This window comes from Manacus vitellinus, unplaced genomic scaffold (assembly GCF_001715985.3).
Source record: "Manacus vitellinus isolate BGI_N305 unplaced genomic scaffold, ASM171598v3 scaffold_16_pilon, whole genome shotgun sequence".
In the NCBI taxonomy this organism is placed as follows: domain Eukaryota; kingdom Metazoa; phylum Chordata; class Aves; order Passeriformes; family Pipridae; genus Manacus; species Manacus vitellinus.
In genome coordinates, this window is record NW_021939189.1 from 10,323,804 (window position 1) to 10,348,509 (window position 24,706).

A 24,706-nucleotide genomic window follows, 5' to 3' on the forward strand; every position below is an offset into this window, starting at 1 on the left:
AGTAATTTAAAACCTAAATAAATAACATTTTTCCTCGGGCATTGGGCCATTCTAAGGCCAGCATTCTGCTACAGAAGGAGCTGCCAGCCCCCTTACCCATCCTTTGGGGACTCCTTTTTCAGAACAAATGTTGACATTGCCCATTCAGGCAGGAAAGAAAAAATGGTTATGAGAAGCTGAAGTCTCCACAATCATATTGCTTGAGACCATGTTTTTGGGTATCTTACTATCAAGACCTATTTCAGGTGACTCCAGCACCTCACTTAGGACCCAAGATTTTATCAAAGAAGCCCTTAGTTTTTAAATTTTTAACTATTATTTCTTCCTAACTGCTAGACCTACCATCTCAGGTATTGAGGTTACCCTGGGACTCAGCTGTACCAGGCCCCCCAACCCACAGTCACTGGCCAGCAGAGCCCCCAAAGGGAAGGGCAGAGGCAGGGAGGAAGGAAGCACAGTAAGCTGTTCCAGCCAACATCAAACGAGAGCACTGGGAATGCTGTGGTTAACTGGTCCCCTGGTTTTGTTTCTGAATATTCCATGCAAATATATAGATATGTGCAATACACTCTTTTGATATAATAAGATTGATTTTTTCCTGAAGTTTATAACTTGTTTGATAGCTTTAGTTTTCTTTTTTTACTGTAAATATCTGGGACACTGGATACCAGTGCTATCATTAATTATGCCAGCAGACAAACAAGTAATCTATTTCTGAACTAAATTACTTCTAATTGCACATGCAACTCTTTCACTCTACTTAAGAATAAAGGAGTTTATGCCTTCTTAAAAAGTGCATGTCATTACAGAGAGTGGATTGACAGAGAGCTCATTTCCTGACATCATCATCATCACTATTTTTATTTTATTTTTACATTTGTACTGTGTAAGCACTGAAGTGTACAACAGCCCTATAAACAGACAAGAAAATATGTCACTATCCCAGCGAGTTTACATTCCAAGATGGGATTTCTTGTTAGCGCTAAGTCTTTCCACTTTCTCGGACTGATTACCAAAAACAATCACAAAGACCTGTACAAATTATGTGTGCTGCCGCCTGCTAACACAAATAAGATGTATCATTACTTGTTTTTCTTCCTAAATCCATGTTCCACAACGCAGCATGACCCTCTCCTCTCTGCCCTCCTCAGTAATACCCTTGGAACACAAGTTAACCAACTGAGCTGAACACCCTGAACTCACAAGCACAGCCAGTCATTCCTGGACATTAGCACAGGCATCTGAAATCATCAAGCTACTGGAATAAGAAATAGTTTTCAAATGTTTTTTATATATTTCCCTTTTGTTTTTTTTCAAATATAACATTGATTAAGCCTTTGAGAAACTCATTGCTTCAGCAAAATTGGGCATCATTTGCATCCAGGGGAAAAAAAACCAAAACACAGAAAAGTAACTAGCCACAGCTCCAGTCAAAGAAAAAAAAAGCTTCTATAATTTAGACAAAGCTAAACGAGAATTTTTAACATAAAACCCATGTGTAGTCCTTGCCCCACAGTTCTTTATCTGTCATAAAGCAGACAAGCAACACAACGGCCTTGACTGACCATTATACATCATTTAAAGTTAACATTTTTCTATTTGACCATCTTATCTCCCTTTATCTTCCTGCCTGAGCAAGGAGACCCACAAGTCATTAAGTAAAATACCATTATAGATCCCAAAAGCCTTTGCCAAGGCACAACTTGATCCGTCTCAAGGATTTTTAAAAGGGGAATCTGGTGGTTTTAAAACGATGGCTGAAATACTGAAGGCCTTTCCCAGACAACTCTGTTTATCTGTGTTAGATTTGCTGTTGCTGTCTAAGTTTCTTTTGGGTAATTTCTAATTCTATGATGCCTTTACTTGGAAAGGAGTTATAAAGTTTAGAAATACCCACTTATTAGCCCTAGAAAGTTGCTTTTTTCACTAAGAGCAGCTAGAATAAAGCAATTGCTTTCTCTAAAAAGAGAAGTATTTTCAAAAAGTGAGGAAGTGCAAACCCAAAGATGCACTCCCAAGTGTGAATCAACATCACATCAGTGATGTGAAAACAGGCTGGGGACTTCTGATCCCAGGGCATATGAGGATGGTGTGTACCACAGACACTAAGCAAACACAGCTTGCTTAGTTTCTTGTTGAAGGGTGTCTACCCTGCAAATGCCAGCAAATGCACAATCTATGGACCAACATTGTCATGAGCTTCAAAAATGTCATAGCCTAATGTTTCTAAGGGGGAAGACATTTTGGAAGGATGCTATTAAAAAAAGGCAAAGAAAATTTAAATAATAGAAAATAAAACATACACATTAACTAGATTTTAGGTTTATTTTCCATGGACCGAACTGGAAAATGACAAAGTGTAAAAGAAATGACTGCTGAGGTTCAAGAGAGCTTCCCCACAACACGCAAGGCTCACTCCACTGTGCTCCACCATTCACACAGGCTGCTTGTCGCCCCAAGATACCTCAGTGGACTAAAGCCAGCATGGATTACCCTCTGGCTTTTGATCATGATATATCAGACAGGTAAAGAGCAGCCAAAAGCAGCTAAAAACATAACAGCTCTGAGAAAACCAGCCTTTCCATTAACACTATGGGCTTCATGCATCAGCCTGGCTCCAGGACGTGGGTTCAGAGACAGGAGCAAGAGACTTCAACTCAGAGTCCAGCACATTGCTCTGGTTTACTTGCATAATACCACTTAAACAAAGTATTGCCCCAACTTCAATGCAATTAAGGTGAATGTCAAGTCTCAGTCTATTCACACTATCAAGAAACCAAAGAGGAACAGTCTGTGGCCCAAAACCAGGCTGCAGAGAGGGAGCTCCTGGAAGCAGCTCCATAAGCAGGGCAGAGCACTCCTGCACCACTTTTCAGTCATATCTGTGATGGTCACCAACTCTGCAAGTCCAAGAAAGAATGGGCAGCCCTGAAGGATACTGAAACACGTAGAACAGTTAATTATGTTAGAGAAACAATGAACATGATCCTATGACAAAAATGGGAATGATGGTAGTTGTTGAAAGCACATCTGGAGGAAAAGCAACAATTTCTTCCACTCGGTCCTTGTCAAAGAGAAAGCTGTCACAAAACTAGCTTGAGCTTCAATACTTCAGAAAGCCATTTTAAAATCCTATTAAGGAGAAAAATCCATTTCCATTTCAGATCAAACTTCATTTTAATCAGAACTACTCGTGCAGATATTCCCTTTACAGAGCAAGTATCAGAACAGAAATGATTACAAAAATAGATGAAAAATGTCTAATTTTTATCATGAAATTTTGTCAGCACCAGCTGAATCATAAAAGACTAGGAGTCCACGCTTAATGTCATTTTTGACAGTCTCTATTCATAGCTAAATAACTAAAATTCATATCCACAAACTACAATCAAGCAATCAACTGATTATTTATGTTTTGTGCTATGAAAAGCAAAACTAATTTTCCCTACAATGTTACTCCTTTCTGTTAAGCAACACAAAAACCAACCTAGCATTTAAAATGTCAGTATGGAAAACATTTTAAGCAAAGAACAGCATTGCAGTTTTGAAAGTTGATGAAAAATCATTTTTTGAGCACAGCAGATTAGAAAGAAGTTTACTGCATTTTAGCTGAAGTTAAGAGAAAAAAAATATTGGTTTGTTTATTTGTGTTTGTGTACACATCTATGAAAATACTTCTCTAATATCAGATTGATTTATAAAAATGGCCTTTTAAGGGCTATTGACCTTGGTGCAAATGATTAAGAGTACACTGTGTGTACTAAATAAAGATTTTCAGGGAGACATCTGTTTACTAGCTATGTCTCTTTGGAAGCAAGGTTCTATAATTTCTAGGATAGTGTCATATGCCAGTGGGTGGGAAGAAGCTAGACCTTCCTCAAAAGACCTTCACCCAACAAAAGTACCACATTAAAAAAAGCACAGAGAGGACTTGCTAGGAGTTTTATCAGTGAGAGGACATGACACCAAAAAATTATAGATGCATGCATTTATGAGCATTAGAAACATGAAAATGGCAGTCAAAAGTAGATCACAGTGGCAAAAGGAAGAAAAGGAGCTGCAGGAAGAAACGCCTGCAATGTGTGACTGAACAAGTTAAAGAAAAACTACAGAACACCAGGGATGACAAAGTAAGAAGGTTAAGCAGAAATAGGCAGTAAAATCAGTGTTCTGCTGCAGAAGCAGCTGTGGTGGGACAGCATTTCTATCACAAATTGCCACAATTTGGCATTACAATCAAATTGTCACCAAATCACACCTGGCAATTCAGTATCTGCCATACTTACTGCATGCATTGTATGTATCATTATATGTATTTGTCTCATATTCAAACATAAATCTGGAATAGTTTCATGAGGTAATTCTTAACATTAAATCAGTTCTAAACAAGGCAATTATCTGAAACTTCAACTTTTCCTTAATAACCTGAAGCTGCAGAATGCAGAGCCACATACTTAGAGCCTGTTCTGAAGAGCAGCGTACTACAGCAAAAGGCACACAAACAGCAATAGAGGACAAAGGCCATTAACAATCATTTATTTATCCTAATTCAAGGACTGTTCCCCTCTGCTTGTTCTACTGCCTGGTCTAGCCTACAAAGTCCTGCTGGCAAAAAATGCATTTCTTCCCAAAGGTCTGCAAATACCCACATTATGATTTCATACCTCGACCAAACTATTTCCTGTTAAATCCATCTGTCCAAAGAGGAAAAATTCCAAAAAAGCACCAGTGTGGTGGCAGCATTCAGAGTGCTAGCATGGTTCCTAGTAGTGAGGAGCTCTCACTACTACCAATTCTTGCTGCAAAGGCATCGTAAAAGCAGGCAAGTGGCTCATGGACATCTACTGCCAGAAATTATCACAGTCCAAAGGCTCCACAAGGAGGAAGGGGGCTCCATGTGCTGAATGTACCAGGCTCTTGCTTTGCTTCCATTTCACTTGCAGAATCCTGAAGTCCCAGCACACCTATAACACAAGTTTCCTGGGAAACTTTCTTATTGCAAATGGAGCTAACATTAGCAAAACTGGTTTTGCTGGTGCACTTTGTACCAGTTCCTCAAATGAAACAAGCTATTCTAACAAAAGCATGTTTCCCCTTATCCACTATCACTATATCCATAACAGAGATTTTTCCAGTATAAAACATTATTAAAAATCCTAATTCCTCACTGATACTTCTAGGCTAGGTAACATCCCTCATACAGTCCTGGCCTTGACAGTATTAAGACTTTGCCTAAATCAGAAATGTGTCCTAAGTACAGTTCAACAAGTCAAGAAATACAGGAAAGCTTTCTCTTGTGGAAAAAGCCATAGCATTGTATTTGTACTCTCAAATGGCACAAACTACACTGCCACAAACACAGCTGTATCAGTATTGCTGCAATTAAAGCAAGGCTTTACCCTAGTTATGTCAGTAAGAAATCACCAACATGAAGAACAGACCACTGCAATATTGACATTCGAGGTGAGACGAGATGCCTCATCACCTAAGACCCTACACACTTGTTTCTGTAACATATAATGGGTCCTTTCAGGGTCAAGGGCAGCAGAGGTTTGCAAATGTCTTTGCAACACTATTCACTCTTTCTCCAAGGACAAGCTGAGGAAACCCAGGTAGCTGAACTGCAGCCCCCACTGCCTTCGGCAGGTGTTTTAGTAGCGCTCAGACTAAATTTTCTATACTATCAAGAGAGAAAGGGAGGAAGGATAAAGCACAAGAATAAACTAGATCAGTTATTTTATAAAGAAACAGACATCAATGAAAAGAATTGCATATGTATGATGATTTTAAAAAAAAACTGTGAAAAAATACAGTAGATCTTCAATCAGCATCACACAGGAGCTGCAATCCAGTGACTGTTTTTAAGTGCTTATGCTTCTTAACCCTCTAAAAATAGAAAAATCTATGAAGCTCCTCAACATGCTGGGACAGCCAGGGGCTTTCTTTAAACACTCTGTTAAATAGCACTCTCTCTTACCACATGAGCTCTTAATTTCTTGGTTCAGAAAAGCACACAGCACTTTCCTACAGTGCATAGCTGGGTATTTCCAGAGCCTGCTTCTTCACACAAAATCTTTGAAAGATGTCTGTTAACTAAACTTGGCTTAATTAAGTTGACAATTTCACAGCTACTTTGAACAGCTCATTAACTGCAGGCTACAGCTTCTTTGCAGCCAAAGCTCCACAATACATCATACAGTGAACCTGCTGACAGGAGGGTACAACTTCCAACTCATGTTTCAAGAGATCAGATTTATTACTGCAGTCCTGCTTCTTCTAAAACCAGTTCAAGCCTCCTTTAGCAGATACTGAAAATACTTAGATTTGTAGTACAGAGGTACACAGGGCTGCAGATACAACTCTGCAAAGCCAACGCTGTCTTACATGGCCTGCCAGGATCATAGTGGTATTGGGGTGAGGACAAGTGGCTGTGGCTGAGCTGCCACAGTTGAGGGTTTACTAAGTCAGGGGGTTGTATTCTATTTAAATTAACCACAAGCTAATTGGCAAACATCCTGTACATACATATATAGCCTCTGGACAGTCTGCTTATTTCTGTTCTAGGACAAAAGTATCTGTAGTAACCAAGTTAAAGCGATCAATTAATCCGCATTTAAGAACTTGTGTTTAAACAAATCATTACCACTGGCCTCAGATCATTCCTCAATACAGAGGTCAAGGTTTCCCAAACCTAACTCAGATTCTTAAGGGTATGAAGACCTCTTGCAACACCCAGCAAAAGCAGAGAGGCAGTGCTGTTAGCAACAATCCCCTTACCCTGGCAATCCTCTGCCATGCTTTTTTCTCTACATGAATTGTTTTACTAGTTTACATTAAAAAGCATTAAATTACGTTAGGAAGGGCTAAAGGGCCATCCTTTAGAAGAAGCTCCTAGAAATTCTACCTGCTGGCTTGGAACCTCCTGATGTTGGGAAAGATGATGAAAGAAATGCCAAGCCTTTCACCCACACCCATCTCTGCAAAATGGAGAGGAAAAAAAAGAGAAAAAAAAAACAATGAGGCACTCTACAGGTCCTTGTACCTCTTACAAAGTGGCAGGAAGCTAATAGTAGTCAAGCATTTAAAGACTCCCAGGTAATATTTCACATGAGTATTTACTGAGTGTATTGTTACAGGTGTAAGAGGAAACTAGATCCCCAAGTAGTCAAAGTGATTGGCTGCAGCCAGGGAAGTGCTGCTCTGCTTTCAGGTTTGCTCAACACAACACACTTCCTTGGTACCTTTGTCCTGAAATGGAATAGCCCTGGCACAGCAAATCCTAACAAGTGGATGCAACTGGGTACTTCTCTGATCAGTCAGCCGGAATGCCAGTCAGCTGGGGAAAAAATGTAAGGGACCATTGACCAAAAGGATCAGGTTTCCTGATGGGGGATGGTAGTTCTTCTCTGCAGGTCAGCCGTGGAGAAAGGGCAAGAGACCACATGGCCTCATTGCTAAACACACTTTAGAAAACAACTGGCTGAGGGAGATAATGTCCTTGTTCCAACTGATGATGGAAGAATTTATGAGGCTTCTCAACTTTTTGGGACAAATCACTCTTCCATAACTAGGTAAAGATCCCTGTGGAGACAACTGAGACTTCCACAACTAAACTATACCTCACAGTGGCCTCTGAGTCAAGTGCTGGACCCACCACTTGAAACTCTACACTGGCCTCTGGTCTTGATTTAACTTAGGAGGCAATGACAGTGCAATGCAACATATCAGGGAGGCACCTCTTCACCAGCCTAACTCCTGTGCAAAGAATAAAGGGTTGCAAATCACAGCAACCTCTTAGACTCGCAGCCTGTGCTTCCTAGAACAGCTCCAAAGCTCACAGAAAAAATGTAGGCAAAGATTGTCATTCTCTGAATCTGCACCGAGTCTATTTCACTTCCACAATCCTTAAAATTCTCTGGTTTGTTTATACTCTGTATAACAACAAAGCAAGGTTACCCCAGAAAGCAAAAAATACCCCATTATCAGTGTCCCACAGCCTTAACAGAGCACAGCAGAAGGGAGTTTATATCGCCCAAAGAGCACAAGAGAGCCTTGTAAGAGCTCTCAACAACCAGAACAGCCAAGATAAAGTTAGGAGAAAACTCCAGAGCTAAGTAACCTCCAAAAAGAAGTCCTTTCTAGTTTAATTGGCAAAATAAGAGATGGTAATTTCAGCTCACTTTTTTTTGACAGTCGAGCTATGAATCTCACTGTAAGTAATTCATAAGAGAGCTCAGATTTTTAGAAAATGCGAACTTCAGTCACACTTCCCTGAAAATTTGGTGCTTGGCAATTTTCCCATGGTCAGTCACACTTTGACTGGGGGCTAAGTCTGAGGATCTGACAGGCCACTAGAATTCCCATATCTCCCGCCAACCTCTGCCCCACCAACTCCCTCTGCCCCACTCCCACTCTGAGGCTTTGCAGTGATACAAAAAAAAAAAAAAAAGAAAAAAAAAAGAAAAAAACACCTTCCAGCTGTTATAACTAGGAATCAACAGTATAGAGTGCCCAACAGAATTACTCTTTTTTTATTATTTGCTACCAAACCAGCAGGTTGACACTACTGCCTGTCCTTCGGGGACAAACACTATCTCTGCCCTTCTCACCAAAGCCAGGGGGGAGAGGAATAGCTCAGCTTCCTCACTGAGCAGCTTCATTAGTTCAATGAGTTTTCATTATTATGAACATGGATCATAAAAGCTAAATCTGTCTTATCTCCAAGAAGTTGGTTCTTGCTACTAGGTACCACTGCCAGAGGCAGATGCTTTTGGAGAAAATTTGGTTCCCAACAGCTACTGCTCTAATGCATTCATTTTAAAGAACTGTAACATGCAATAATATTTCAGAAAACACAAATCCCTCCTAAAAAGTAGGCAGCTGCCCCAAAGTAAAATATTCCGAACTTTGGAAAAGGTAAAATGTGAGATTATTCCCTGAAGGAAAAAGTGTCATTGGTAGGCTTAGGACTGTGACTGACAGCACTACCACAGAACTCAACCTCACTCTCTCATGACAGGTCTCGGCTCCATGGCATTACACAGCAAGGAACAAGACCACCATTTCCAGAACTGAGGACATATGATAACATAACTAATTGACAGTGTAAGCAGAACAGCTGTTTCATCTGAAATTCTGCAAAAAGCTGATCCCTTCCAGCCAAAGACAAAAAAACACAAACAAACAAACAAACAACCCCAAATACTAAGTAAAAGTTCCAGCAGAATCAATGGAAGCATGAAGCAGTGCCTGAGTTCACAGGACTTACTCTTCCTTTTGTTAACAAAACAAAATTTGTTTGGGTTTGCAAAATCCCTTTTGCCTGGCTATGAAGCATTTCATTCCCCTAAAATATCAATTTTACCCTCAGCTGTTTTTCATCTGCTTTATGTATGAAAGAAACTAGTTTCTCTGGTCATGAAGTCCTCTTCAAAATGCAAACCCCTATTTAGTTACAATTCATGTCTCCTGCTTTCTTTTAAAAACTTTCATAGGTTGTTCTTGGTCCCTGCAACAGTATCTGCAGAAACAAATACATCAGCCATTCACACTGGTGGTGTTTCAGCAATAAGTATGTGCTAACACTGGTTTGGAAATTAACTCTCCATTCACGAATTCCACTCAAGAGTACAATTTTTTTTACTGCATTTGACAACTTAGCAACTAAGCTTTAAGGACATAAAACTAAAATATTGGTATCAGATTACGTGCCAGAATGGTGAAAAATGAGAAGTAAATCAGTATGTTCAGACTGAAGCCAGAAGAGGAACATGAAGAACTCTTCTCATTTTTGTACCTTTAAATAGATGCCTTGCATCTTAGTCCAAAGCACACTGTGCTGACGGCTGTCAGAGACAGAGCACTGCATACATGGACACGGTTTGATCTGAGTGCAGCTCTTATGTTCCTGGGTACACGATGGCCCTGATCCCTCACGACACATAATTAAGATCAAGCATTCAAGTGGAAATAGTAAGTTGGCCAAGGAGCCACACGCTAACCAGGGGAAGTTTGGATCTTCTGATTTCAGTTCACTATCTCTGGCCTTGGCTACACTGTTGCATCACTGCTTACAGAAGAATCCTAAGATGCAAGTCAAGAACTACAAAGGTACAAATAAGTAGGGAAAAAAATTCCTTTTGAATGCTTAGAAATTCAAAGTTATTTTACCTGAAGCATAGCAGCAACCCTTGAGCCCACAGATCTTAATGGGGTTGAAAGACTGTCATTTTGGTAAGAATTTGGCCCACCAAAAAATCTCTTCAGTATTTGAAAATAATACTTTGCTTTGGTTTGAAAAATAAAATGCAGATATCTTGCCATCCACATCCCATGCCATCCACACTTTAGAGTGTGGCAAAGCTCTGGATTCCAGTACTTGTACACTTACATTCTGATACTCATCCTGTGCCAAAATATTTATGTCTGAGTTACCGCTCATGGAAAAGTGCAATTTTTACCAGGCAGTTAAACTGTGTTTCAGGCACATCGCTTCTGCTTCAAGTAACTGAAGTAATAGGTGTAGTTGTCCTCAACCATTTGTGGAATTTCTCACCAAACTTACAAAAAGTTATGAAGAAAAAAAAGAAAAAAAAAACCAACTTAAAAATTAAAAGGAATGGCAGACAGTATTCCAAAAAGAATTCAGAACTGCAAACCAGTCATCTCAGCTCAGCATTGATCTTGACCTACCTACCTATCACACAGATACTTTTGTATATTTAAACTTGGAATTAAAACCACTCTGGTAAAATAGAGTTCTGCACTTCAGTTCAGAAGAGACACAACTCTGATAACTCAGTGTGAATGAGGAACATCTACCTGATGATGCAAAAGGATAGATACTCCTAAGTACAGAAAAAATTGTATTCAATGTGGATCAATGTAGTTATGCATTAGCATAGTTTTTTCAAACAAGATTCTTATTAGAAAAGGTTTACCCTGCTGATCACTTACTGAGGTTGTTTGTCTGATTAAATTTTATTAGAGATAACACAACCTCAAACTCAAAGACAGAACACAATAGTAAATGTGTAACTTTAAAAATACATCGTCTTTTAGTGGCAAGATGGGGCCTCATAAAGTTTCCACCGCATCCCAGCAGGGAGCTAAAGGTCACTGAAACTCAAAATGAAAAACAATGGGAAGTAGAGGATGTCATTCTTTCACATTTGCCCAGTGATTCTGTGTTTTCTTTGTATGGATTTACTTAGGAAACTGGGAAATCTAAAAAACAATGAAAAGATTTCAAAGTCAACATTTTCCCCTTAACAAGATCAGAAATCCATTCATGTCACCATGTAAAGTGTTTGATTTATAAAGGAAAATACCTCTTAACTTGAAAAAGGTATATAAAATATTTGAAGTTTCCTATGCAACTTTCAAATTAATGTGCAAATTAATTCTTCTTTTGCAAAAAAAAACTATTCTCATTTCCAGTAAAGAAACAGACACATCTTAAATCTGTTAAAAATATTATTTAGCAAACATACATCCTGATTTTTTTAAAAAAATCCCTGAAATAGTATCAATTTAGTTCACTCAGAAATTAAAGTTTATCTGGTGAAAAATACACTTTTCTTTACACCAACAGAAAGATTTTATCCTAATTTCTAGGGATCTTGTGCTCAAAAAATTGTCTATCATGTAATAGAGTGGCAGAACCAAAAGCCCCATTTCCTCCTACTTCAAGCAAAGACGAGAATCCTAATTTGAGTCCCCCCGATACTGGAATCAGAGTCTTTTTCATTAGTATTTTATTCCAGAAACTGTTTTTATATCTTGAATATTCCTTTTTTATTCCGAGTTGTTTTGCTGTGCAAGGACATTAACTCTCTACTATGCAGACTAGCTCTGAACATTTAAAACACTATCAAAACCCATCTCAAATTACCATGTCAACTACATTCAAAATAGATACAGTAAAATTTTTGTCAACACATTTTCATGTCAAAAAGTAGGTTCTAGCCCTCTTCCTTTCTCCTGGAACAAAGCCATACATGTGGGAGCTGGCTTACAGAATGCTAAGCTTTTTACTTTATGCAGAGAGACAGAGTTACAGATTTTACAAGGAAGAAGAGAAAAGGGCCTGGAAGTTTGATTTGAGGCCAGGAGTACAAGCCATAGTAAAAGAGGACGGTCTGGAAGAATGCATGAATTAGAGACTCCGCTATTTAATTTCACAGCATGTGCAACAACATCATTTATTACATTTTGGCTTTAACGTGGATATCAAGAAAGAACCTAAAAGGGGCTTGATGCTGAAATCTTCCAACTCAGCATATTCTGTGATTCTATGATGTTTTTGCAAAACAGAGGGCTTTAACATCACTTCCTTGATGCCTTTGAAATCCTACAAATAAAACTATTTAGTATGTCACACACATTAAAGCTATTCCATTTGTACCTTGCCATCCTGTGCCAATTTAAATTATGGTTAAATGAGGATACCTAATTATTTCACTCAAAGAACAGATAGCAATATGTACCATGTCACAGGGCCAAGCAAATTCCTAGTGAAGCTCCACTGGATGAATGGGTCTGACACATAAAACACTGCAATTCACACGGAAAACTGAGCTTTGGACATGAAATAACACCCTGTGTGCCATCTTGGAAACATTGCTAACAATGTTTTAATTCCATCCATGGCTGGTAAAGCAGTTTACAGTGTGGGCATATTACATCCATACACACCACCAAAACAGAACACAATGCTAAACTGTTCTCCTGTGTGTGCAGGTGCTTCTGTGGCCCCCTGATAAAATGACACCTTACGTAAAGCTTGTATTGAAACTATTTCACCTTGGGGCCACTCTGCTCATTATCGTATTTGCTTTAAGTTTCTTTCACTTTTTCCTGAGAGCTAATAAAAGCTTTAGCTGTCCGTATCTTGAAATATTCATTTCCTCTTTGAGGACTCATTTGAAAGTCAGTTGACATTCCAACTGCTCAAAAAGTGGAATATTTTCAGTGTATTGTTAGTATTGCTCAAGTAACCCAATTCTGGAGTCCTTTCTCAATGCGACAGCCAAGAGAGGTGAACAAACGTTCGTAAAATAACTAAAACAAAACAGCAATTTATCACTGCTGGTAGTGGCGACTGCTGGATATAACAATTTCAATGGTTGTTAAAAATAATTCTCATTCAAATACCTCTCCCTTTCTCAACACGGACATTTATTTGAACATGAGGAACAAATACTAAAGCATGCAAAATGGGAAGTAAAACAGTTTCCAAACAGTATTTTTTATAAATTTCAAATGAACTATAACTTTTCTTAATGAGACATTCTTCATACTCACATAGATTGTAAGCATCTTCTAATCTACAATTCATTGAACAAGAAGCATTTGCAAGCTGGTATAACCATTTCACACCTATAATTTATATTTAAACTTAACATTTTGGATGTAAAATCTGAATTGCTAGCACCTTAAACAGCAAGGCAAAGCTGGTAACTTGCATTAGAATTTCACACCACATGTAATATTGGGAATGGTACAAATGGAGACAGAACTAATTAGTATATCACCTCCCGTTATTCTGCCTGGCTTATAAGTACATTCTACAACTAGAAAATTTTTCACTCTGGATGTACTTACATTTCAATCTGAGCCATACAATTAAGAATACAAAGGGTACAACACAGTAAAAGAAATACCTAGAACTGCAGAAATAAAGGTTTGGTTTTAATACTTCCTCTATTGACCCATTCAGGGGGCAGAAAAGGAAAAGCTTGAAACTTAACTACCTAAAATGGCCAGGGAAGAGACACAAAGCAAGCTCAGACCAGCAGCAGTGAAGAACAATGAAAAGGGGAGAAAGAAGTCGGTCCTTCATGCCTGGCAGATGAATTTACAGTTGAAAGAGTTTGGGTGAAGTTTTTACCAACACTAAGTACTCAAAAAATTCAGGTTCTAACCCTCCTTATCTCAGTCACCCAAGGATTTGCCCTCAGATGCAGTGACACATTTTGCACGAGTTGGTTTGCATGATCAAGAGAGGTACCAGTAATAATGATTTAAAAATTGAAAACACAGCTTATGCTGTCTCAGTATTGTAGCCATCCATACACTGTGAGTGATTTAGAGGGGTTTTTTTTCCAATTTACATAACAAACAACAAGAAATTTAAAAAAGATAAAAATTAGACTTAAAAATGAACCCAGTACACATGTTACTACACCACTTCGTATGGTAGAAAAATCACACTCCCATCCCCTGAAGAAAGGGTTCAAGCCTTGCAACAACAGCATAAAAAGTACCAGACTGAAAGTCTGGAGCCGTAAAGACTGAGAAAAGTTCATGTGTCTCAGCGTGGGAAGGATCCTCTCAGTGGAAGCAAGGATCTCTGTACAGGAGAGCTGACGTCAGTGGAAGTGGGAGGGAAATGGTGATGGGAGGTTTGTCAGGGAAATGATTGAGGACAGTTTCAGTGGGAACAGGGAGGATTCAAGAGAGGGTGGATGGCCTCAGTGGAAGCATGGACAGAAAGTGTGGGAGTATCTAAGGGAGGGAGCACTCATGTGTTCCAAGGGAAAGGAATTACCAGACAGGGAGGAAAAGAGCAGACAGCTTAATGGACTAAACAACGTGCTGTTAACTGCTGAAATGAGATCCACTTCAGCACTGCAGGTACCATATAGCACACAGCCTCTTATATGCAGAATTATGCAACCACTGGTTTGCAGTGACTGCAAAATTCACAGGCAATTTCACAAGGTTTGAATGCAGAAAACTTACTAGCTGTAGGGGCAGGGATTCAAACTGTCTGTCCCATATCAGCTGATAAATCAAAAGACTTTCACATTTAGTCCTTCTGGCTTAGGATTCATTTTAATTTAAAATAAAGGAAGTTTGGATTTACTCTCTGATCCCCTTGCACCCAAACACAAATATTTCTGTATTAAATGTACACGACAGGGAGAGTTACACAAAAAAAAAAAGGAAGGAAATCTTACGTACAGAAAAGAATGACAGAGCAAATTCAAGGTGCAATCTATGCACTACAGTGTATATTAATGCACTGTAGAAGAGTGACACACACACACAATGTTGGGATAGCAGATGATGATGAATACCCAAGACAATTTTAAATAAATGCCCATGAAGAACTTATGCCATTCAGCATTTACTCCACTTACACTATAGATTAAACAATTATTATTCTAAAGGTGTTTAAGCAGGTTTCTGTAAAGCCAGGAACCTTTACCACAAATTCGACTATGCAAATGTCTGAAAATCATCATTAATATATACAAAAAACCCCCATACTACTACAATTTTGAGCCTGCTTTCTTGAGATTTTTAAAGTTAAAATAAAAACCAGAGAAACTCTCCTTTGCAACAGTACTGGGTAAGTGTAATTTGATATTCTTTATGTAGCACTGGATAATCAAACCTAGATGAAGGGACTTCATCTAGGTCCTGCTCATCTTTCACTAGTACAGGGTTTAATCTGCAGAGTCAATACATCAAAAATTAAGGGAAGAGTTTTCATGGTTGGTTCATTGTTTAGATATGGCACTTATTCCAAGATGCTCATAAATTTTCAAATAAAAGCCACATATGAAAATACTAATTAAGGAGATAGATACAGGTGCCATGACTTAAAAGGGCTGCTCCATTTCTCATGTACTATCACCGTACTCACATACACCAGAAATGGGTATTATGGCATTTATCTCTGCATACACACATATTTTCGGGATTGTTCTGCAAATCTGGATGGATAAACTTAGGGTTTTCCATATTAGGAAAGAACAGGTAACTTTCTTAGCTACAGTTTATAAATTGATGCAAATCGCAAAATACAGTATGCTCACACTGCACATCCACAAAATGTTCCTCTGCTATTTTACCAGAAGAAAGACATAGTAAGACACAAACATAAAACCAGAATAAGTTGGGGGGTTAATTAGTAATATATATAAAGCCATTTTACAATTAGCATGGGGTTTTTTCTTTTTCTTACACTTTCTGACTTGAAAAATGTGCACTATAGCTAACAAACTGATTCAATAAAAATTATTGAACTATTATACATGTTTTAATAAACTTAACACTAATGCCAGCCAAAGTGAAAATATGAGATTTATGCATAGGCCAAGTTTTGTTCTTAGCTCTAACACAGCGTTCTCTTGGCTTTAACCTGTGCATATACAACAATTTAATTTAAAGTACCTGAAACCAAGTGAAAATGTCATTCAGGACTATTCACACAAATTCTGGGTGACACCACCACTGCCCAAAGTACAAAACGCTTGTAGCATGTTGTGTTTGTTAGAAGGGATCCCTGGGGCCATAAAGGGTGTAGTGCACACTCTGAAGAATAGCAGTGGTTCTTAGTAACACCCCAATTCTTACAGTTCTTTCTCAAATCAAAAATCCTTTCAGTTACAAAACAGACAAAACATCCTGCCCAATGCTCCTTTTGGCTTCAGGAATTTCAGACTCCTGTCCATTATTTTCAATGTTCTCACACTATTTCTTTGTAAACAACTTCACCGTACTGTGAAAACTGCTCTCCAGCGATCACTCACTCCAGCACAATCTCCGAGATAACGGTTATCTGGCACACTAAGAACTGTAAATCTGATCGTACTGTACACACTAATGATAAAAGCAGAGAACGAAATACCACGATGCTTTACAGCTCTAGAGAGTATTACAGGATTTTTGCACATGAAAATAATGCAGATGTGACGTGTCCAACAGATTTTGCATTCAGCTGATTGCAAACAGAACTCCGCTCTCATTCCTCAAAACCCATCTTTCACAGCACTGTGCTTAGAGTGATGACAAGGGCAGAAAATGGGATCGAGTGATAAAAACCTGAGTGACTGCCAATGAGATGACAGCATGCATATGAACCAACAGCAACCCTATAGCGTCTGGCTAAATTATCCAAACCCAATAACAAGAATTCGCACAAAGTTCTTGAAACTGAAGAACAAAATTCAACAAAATTAAGACTGCTTCCCATGCGTGCTTCTGGAAACAGGATTTTAGGAGGGGGTTTTCCCTGTAAGCAAGCACACAGGAGACATTCACAGAATATAAATTTTAAGACTATTTTTGGTTTAGATTTTGCTAACATACAATTATAATCACAATTAAAAATTCAGGTAACAGGACAATTGTCTGGATTGTGAGGAAAACTTAAGCTTCCTTAGTGTGGTTACTGTGTTAAATAAGCCGTAAGCATGTCTATCTCGTGTGAATAAGGCCGTGAAGTTCATTTCCTGTACACAAAAAATTTAGTTTAATACAACACCATTCAGCTTCACATTCTGCCTTAAGTATTGTTAATTCCTCCTCCAACTCACTACTTACAAAGTGTCTGGTAATTTTCTAGACTTTTTTAAAACTCTCATAAACAGAGATTACTAAATCTGAAGGAAAACAACTGAAGAAAATCACTCACATAACTGAAGTTAATTATTCCAGGTCAATACTCTAGAAGCCATGCAAGTAAAAATCCTAAGAAAACTACTAATCATTCGAGTTTCTGCTAATCTGCAAAATGCCTGACATTCAGCTAGATCTTGCCTGCATCTCAAGCGTGTATCTTATATTTACAGCATGTGTATCTCAGTTCTTATCACAGAACAAGAACAGATCAGCCATGTTATACAATACCCCCTGGGTTGCTACAATTTGATTTTTCTTACACTTGCAATTACTTATTTTTACAAAATAAAAATAGTTTCCAAACCAAGAAAAGCAAAGGCATAATCCAAACCTATAGCATTAGGAACTAAAGTACAACCCACAAACAAACAGCCCATCCATAGAAAGTAAACAAGCGACCGCACCACAAACTGTCTCACTTTAAAGAAAATAATCACAAATTACAATTTTTTTTTCAGTATGTGTCTCTCGACTTCATACAGTCTTGTGGTGTATCTCTACTCAAAAGTACGGGCGCTAACACATGTAAAAAAACCTACAAAAATACCCTATTTGCAGCTACAGACAAGGTCAACAAGTTGTTAATGTAAATCAGTACCCAGAGCAAAACACGCTGCCGCTCTCCCTTCAACTTTCTGAATGGAAGAGGTACGCAAACTGATCAGCCCAGCAAGCAGATCGCTTCAGTCTGCGATCTGCCCAAGCTTCCAAACAAGACAAGCACAAACAGGACCAAGGGACGACCCAGCACACACACAGGAGTTAGGGCAGCTCCCCTGCCCGGCAGAGCCCCACCAGGACGGACGGGCCCCTCCGGGTTCAGAAGCAAGACCCGTGCCCCGGCTCCAACGAGCGACGGGGTCAATTCCACCGCTCTCCTTTCCGGAATTAGGAAAACACAGTTTGCGGAACGAAGAAAGAGACTTGGGTACCTCTATAAAGTCTTCAAGACACTGATTAGTTTATAAACGAAAGTAACAGCTCAAGCCAGGAAAAGCTCCCCCACAAAGGCAGGGAGACTCCTTGGGTTAAACCGCTACAGCCAACTCCGGTTCTGAGAGAAACAGTGCTCATGTTTAGCACCCTTTTTACCTTAACACTGGATCTGCCGGTCTGGGCCTCTGCCTCCATGCTCTGGCTGTTCTCCCTCTTGTCTTTCTTAGAGGAATTAGTCCTCGCCTCATAAGTGGATGTGTTGTAGCATTTAATGAATAATCCTGGGACGGGGTTGCCTTGCTGCTGTTGAGACATGGTTGTGTTGGTCTGGTGAGGGAAATTGCACTCCTCAGACTCATTGCTACTGTGACAGATCACTCTGCTGTCAGAGAGGTTGGTGCTTGGAACACAGCCCATGCTTTGTGGCCACCTGGGGAATACTTCTAAATTGTATATATATACGTGTATATATATATATATGTATATATATATTTCTTTCCTTCCCGTTGATATTTTCCCCCTGCTTAATTTTTTTGTTAACAGGTTGAATCTCTTTCCTGCGTCTCAAATACACTCTGAAGCATTGCCATCGGTCCCTTCTATACCACCAGAAACGTGTCTGTTCTCCTCGTCCTCCAGGAAACAGGTCCTTTTATCTCAATCTCAGCAGTGGGCTGGGGAGCTGGAGGGGAGGGAAGGGGGAAATCAAGAACCGGTCGACTTCGTATTTTCACAGATTATTATTAATTTGTCTAAGCCATCTGAGAATCTTGGTAAGATTTTCTTTCCTTCTGGGAAAAGAAAAAAAAAAAAAAGAGGGGGGGAAAAGCAAAATCAAAATATAATAAAAAAATAATCCCAAGCCCCAAACGCCACACACCCGGCGTCGGCTCGGCGCTCAGAAGGTGCCGGGGGCACAGCACCATCTCCTCCCCCGAGCCCGGAGCACGGCGCATTTTCCACCCGGGCTTGCTCCGCGTTACCGATTAACCCGGGACCGGGCCGGGGGCCGCTCCCCACCTCCGCGTCCGCGCTCCCGCCGAGCAGCGCTCACTCCTCGCGGTCCAGCCCGGCGCTGCGCTGTGCCGGGGGCGTGCTTTGGGGTGTGCTTTGGGGGCCAAAATCAACGGTTTATTAAAAAATAACAACAACAACAACACGACGAAAGCCGGACCGGCGCCCCGGGAGCCGGCTGCGGCTCCTACGCCGCGCTGGGCACGTCCCGCGCCCGCCCTCGGTCGCGGGCGGGCGGGCGGCCCGCCGCGGGTGACATCAAAGGATCCCGTCCGGAAGGAAGAAGAGCCCCCCGTCAGCGCACGGGGCGGTCTGCCGCCGCCGCAGCGGCATCCCGGCTCAGTGCCGCGGGGCAGGGGGGGCCGGGCCGCGGGTAGCGCCCCTCGGAAAGCGGGGCAACGCCCGGAGGGCTTCCCTGAGCCGCGGGGGCAGCGGCGCGGCGGCGAGCATCAAAGGAGGCCTCCATGATGCGGATCGGGTTTTTGGGCAGAGCAAGTGATGGCGAAACGGCGAGGGGGTGGAAAATCAAAAATTAAAAAAAATAACAAAAAGGAGAAGGAAAAATTAAGAGCGAGAAGTGAAGGAGAAACGGCATCTAGCGTCCATCGGCTGGCTAAGGGCATGCCCAAGCGGCGAGAGCTGTGGTTCCCGGGGCCTCTGGTGTCATGCTCCCTCAGCAGGGATAAATGCCTGGCTCCCCGCAAGCCGCGCGCCCTCGCCGCGTTACTTGTTATTATGGGATGTTCCTCGGCGGCCGCGGCGGCGGCGGCCGCGGCCCCTTTTTTTTTTCCCGGCCGCCCTGCCCCTTTCCCCGCCCCGCCCCGCGGCTCCCCCCGCGCTGCCCGGCAGCTCGGCCGCGGCGGCAAGCCGGCGCAGCGCCCGGCGCGCTTGACCTCCGGGCCCGCGCTGGCTCATGAGAGCGGGCGGCCGCGCCAATGCGGGACCGCCCGCGCCCCGCCGCGCCCCGCCCGCGCCGGCCCCGCACACCGCGTGCGACCGCACCGGCCCGCAGCGCTCAGGGCGCGGGGTGAGCCCGGCGCGCTGCCCCGTGAGACACCGGGCTCCCTCCTTCGGGAGCAGGACGGCCGGACGGAGCGCCGAGTCTGTTGCTGCTTCCCATCGTTTTCCTTTCCGAATCTGCCCGTGCCAATTTCTTTGAGAATGTTTTTTTGAAAGCAAAGCCTTGTGAAAAGGGAAGATGGTGCTATGGGTGGAGCCAGGCCCTGGGGCTTGGGAAATTAACTGCAGGCAGACTTTTTCCTGGAATATGTATGTGAAATAAACCTTTTCTGTTTCTATATCGTTTCGAAGTAGCTATATTTCCTTATCATATAGATGTGCTGGGAGACTATATGTCTGTACATACTTTAAGAGAGAAAACGCAGTATTTAAAGCTCTTTAAATGCCCAGGGCAAGGCGAGTAACTACTACAGACAATACGTGTTCCAGAAGTACCAGCTCAAGTGCAGCCCAGGTTCCACGACAGACATATGACACCGTACTCTACCACAGACCACACACAACCTGATGAGCTCCTAAGAGCCCTGTGTTCCACATGTGCCTTTCACATTCTTCACTATGTCATCTGTAGCTTCTGCTACCTTTATTCTCAATGACTCACAGGGGTGCTTCTCCAAGGTCCTGCCTGTTTTCATTAGCTCAGGAACAGCTCAGAGACAACAGGAGTTTAGGGAAGGCCCAACCAAACTTTAGATTTAGGAACATGGTTAAACCCAAATATCAAAGACATGACTTTTGTCAATAAGCTCCAGCATCTCAGGAGGGGAAAATGATGTATCACGGGAGGAAACTAAATTACTCCAGTTTTGTGCCATGATCACCTCTGTACTCCCCTGTCAGAATCAGTGGCTTTCAGAAGCCAATTCAGCATGAGTACTTCTGTGCATTCCGAACAGCCAGACTTTGAACAGTACCTCAACTACATGACAAGTGCCATCAGGTCATAATTAAAAGCAAAACACGCAGATAAATAATGACTATTGACAGCAAGAATGGCAAGAAGCTCTTCATTCATGTATGTAACAACATCACTTGATGCAGATGAGAGCACCTTATAAGGCTGAGAGATGCAAAGCCAGAAGTCGGTGCTTTTGAGAAATGTGGTTTTTCAGGATAACCACAGTACTTGCACTGTCAAAGTGCTTTTATTTACTTCTCATAATTGCCAGCATTAAAGGCTGGAAAATCGAGTCTTTCCTTTCCCGATGTTTCTGCTACTGTGCAGTTTCAAGTATAAGCAATAGTCACATAAACTTCATCCACCCCATTAATTTAGCTGATCTACACAGCCTGTTAGAACCAGAAAAAGACGTCGGCTTCCTGTGCTCTCTCATCACTTTGGACACCCACTTAATATAAGCACTTAACAATAAATGAAGGGAAAGGCTTAACATATCCATTTGAAACAGTGGGCACTGTTTGGAGCGGCATCTTGTCCTCATTCTTTTCTTTATGTTAAACATTATTTACTAGATCCCATTAATAAGAACACACTTAAGTGCAGCTAGAAAAAGGCTGTGTAAGAACAGAATGCTGCAATTCCTACTTGTGCCATTAACCACAAGTGTGGGCTCTCTTCTTCAGCCTTAATGGATCTGTCAGCGAAACTGCTATTGCGCTTTATTGCTGGTGGCACTGGAGGAGTTAAGAGACAGCAAAACTTCATTTTCAGAGCTCCACATTCAGTTTGCAGTGCTGACACCTAGAGTTAAGCTTTCTACTCTGTAAAATAAATGGGTTTGGTTTGCAGGTACACAAAGATAAAATGTACAATTCATGGTGTCATTTCAAAAAATACCAGTATTGGGAACATCCCTGCTTTCCACTTTGAAGGCAAACAAATTCCCACTCAACTAATACCTCCATTTATGCAAATGATAGGCAAATACTGGGGGGTGGGGAAGGGAGGGAGGGGGCACAGGGCATGCTTTGTTTAATATCAGCATGATAAAACAAGAAAGTGCATATGCAAACATGATGTGCATGACCCCTTTGCTCCTTTTTCAGAAGTTTTTCCACAACTATCCCTTGGCAGATTATTACTGATTATTTCTACAGCCTAATTTCAAGAGAAAAAAAAAAGTCCCCATTTACGAGATTTTCATATGAGAACTCACACTGCCTTGAATGGGAGGATGAGATGAGCCTGAATAATCCCTTAGAAGTTTAATAAAAACCATTGAGAAATCACTGGAGTTGTTGTTACACTGAAAAAAAAAATTCAATAAAGACAAAAATTGCTGTTTGAACAAGATGCTGGCACAGGTATTGTCTTGCTTCTCTACACTTGGAAAACACTGGTGCTATTTTTATTGCCAACAGAAAAATACAGTTGAAAGTATAGATTTACCCAAAGACTAGAATCAGAGAGAAGGGGTGAAAACATTGAAATTGTTGCCAATGGTAGTGATTTGTCACTACACTGTATGAAATCTGTGGATAAAAGGCCTTGTTCAAGCTTACTGCTGAAGAGCAGCTCAGGAAATGGTGGGCACTATTATTCAAAAAAAAATTAAATCATGCAAAAGAGCAGAGGAAGAATAGGAGTGTAGACACTGGCAGATTAGGGCTGTGGGGAAAGTGTAATGTCAGCACAGAGTCAATGAGGGAGAGGTCAGAAGAGAACTAGTTCTAGGAGACAGCTGGGGAATGAGAAAGTTTGTTTATGGAGAATAAGGTTGAATTTCATTCAGGATTGCAGAATAAGAAATAATGCTAGGAAAGAGCTTGGAATGATTCCTATCAGCTTGATCTGCAGACAAATGGGTGCTGGGGAAGATCAAAGTATTTAGAGAAGAAATACATGAGCTTCAAAATTTAAAAGGATCAAAAATTACACTATTCAGCCACATCCCCATCCATCTCACAAAGAAATTACACTGGATCCTGAATTTTTTGACAAAAGACTGAACAACGCACTGTACCCCAGATCTTCACCACTACTCCCCATGTCTGCTATCCCCCCGCAAATTTCCATAAGCAAAAGCACTTCCCTTGATGTATCAGCAGTATCCATCCATTTCCCACAGACCTTGACCAATTCCCATTGCACATTATAGAAGTTTGTGCATGAGCACTGGGACAGTTCACTCCTGTCAAGCTACACAAAAATGCATATGAAGGCCTAGAGCAAAAGTTAGTTGCCAAAATCCAGTTCTGATAATATTTCAGTACCCAAGACAATGACAGGTAGAATTATGCAGAAGAAATGATGGACTAACATCTGCATGAACAACAAATATCAGTGTGCTTTAAAAAATGTTTGTCCAGCAGTGGCAGAGCAAGCATGACTGCAGTCCTGTGAGCACAAGCAGCAATCTTGATGTGAGATTACTCTATGTTGTTTTAATTGCTTCTCCCCCCAAGTCAGCTACATGTTCCAATTGTGTCTTTTGGCCTTATGAAAAGTTAGGCAACCCTGCTGGTCTCTAGGCCAGTGAAGGAGGCAGTGGGGAAGAGGAGAAGGAGGAACTGTGGAAAATGTGCCAGCACACAAACAGCTGAATGGACTCTACACTGCTAACTACTGACACGTGCAAGCTGTGACAGAGTACGTCTCTCCAGCCCAAGATATTCCAGAAGACGAAACAAGGACCATATGCTGCCTCAGCCACAAGTGAGTATCAGCATTACACCCCAAAAGCAGGCCAGGGTACTTCTGCTTGTTTGTGTATAAGCATCAGTATCCTGGAACAGTCATTTTCAAGTGACATGAGACAAGTGTAAAATTTGTCCTGAGAGAGCTCATCCCCAACTCCTGGAATGTACAAAAGTACAATGGGTTTGTTTTCTACACCACTCCCCTGATGTCCTGAAAAACCTCAAAGCAGCTGACGGAAGGGCTGCTCTGATGGCCTGGCAGGCTGTCGAGTTTGCTGTTGTTGTGTAATTGCAATTGCAGAACACAGACAGTTGTCTGTACCACTTGGAAATCAGAGCCTTCAAGGCAGTCTAAGTCAGCAACTTTTTCAACTCTAGCACCGAAGATGTCCAAGTCTAAAGCTCAGATACTTCATGTACATACAAGCGTCATCACTGTAACTGGTGTCAGAACAGCTTTTGCAGCTGTAGTTTACCCATCACAGTCACCGCTGCTCAGTGGTCAGCAGGACAGACACCTTTTCTAGGACAAAAATGTACCCCCCTTCTCCACTCTGCCTTCTCTCCACTTTGATTACCTTCTTTGCTGTCCCACATTGTGGCAGTATTTTTCCTAGCCCCATCCTATGCTAAAGATTTGTTTCCCTTTCTGGTATTTCTTAGTCTCTCCTTCTTCTTTCTACTTTTCCCTCAGATCCTTCTGTTTCCTCCTCTAAGTATC

At 41.2% G+C, this 24,706-nt stretch overlaps 1 protein-coding gene across 2 annotated transcripts in view; it reads right to left on the minus strand.

Annotated features, from left to right (window-relative positions):
* Window positions 1–24,706, minus strand: part of PDE8A (phosphodiesterase 8A) — a 143,046-nt gene that overhangs the window by 98,872 nt on the left and 19,468 nt on the right. The window contains exon 1 of one of the 2 annotated variants that reach the window (XM_018069705.3): window positions 18,508–19,148. The exons of the other annotated variant lie outside the window; for it this stretch is intronic. Within the exon in view, the coding sequence (XP_017925194.1) occupies window positions 18,508–18,768 (261 nt within the window). The 5' untranslated portion in view covers window positions 18,769–19,148. Of the gene's footprint in view, window positions 1–18,507; window positions 19,149–24,706 lie in introns of those variants that run through there. 2 annotated transcript variants of the gene reach the window in all.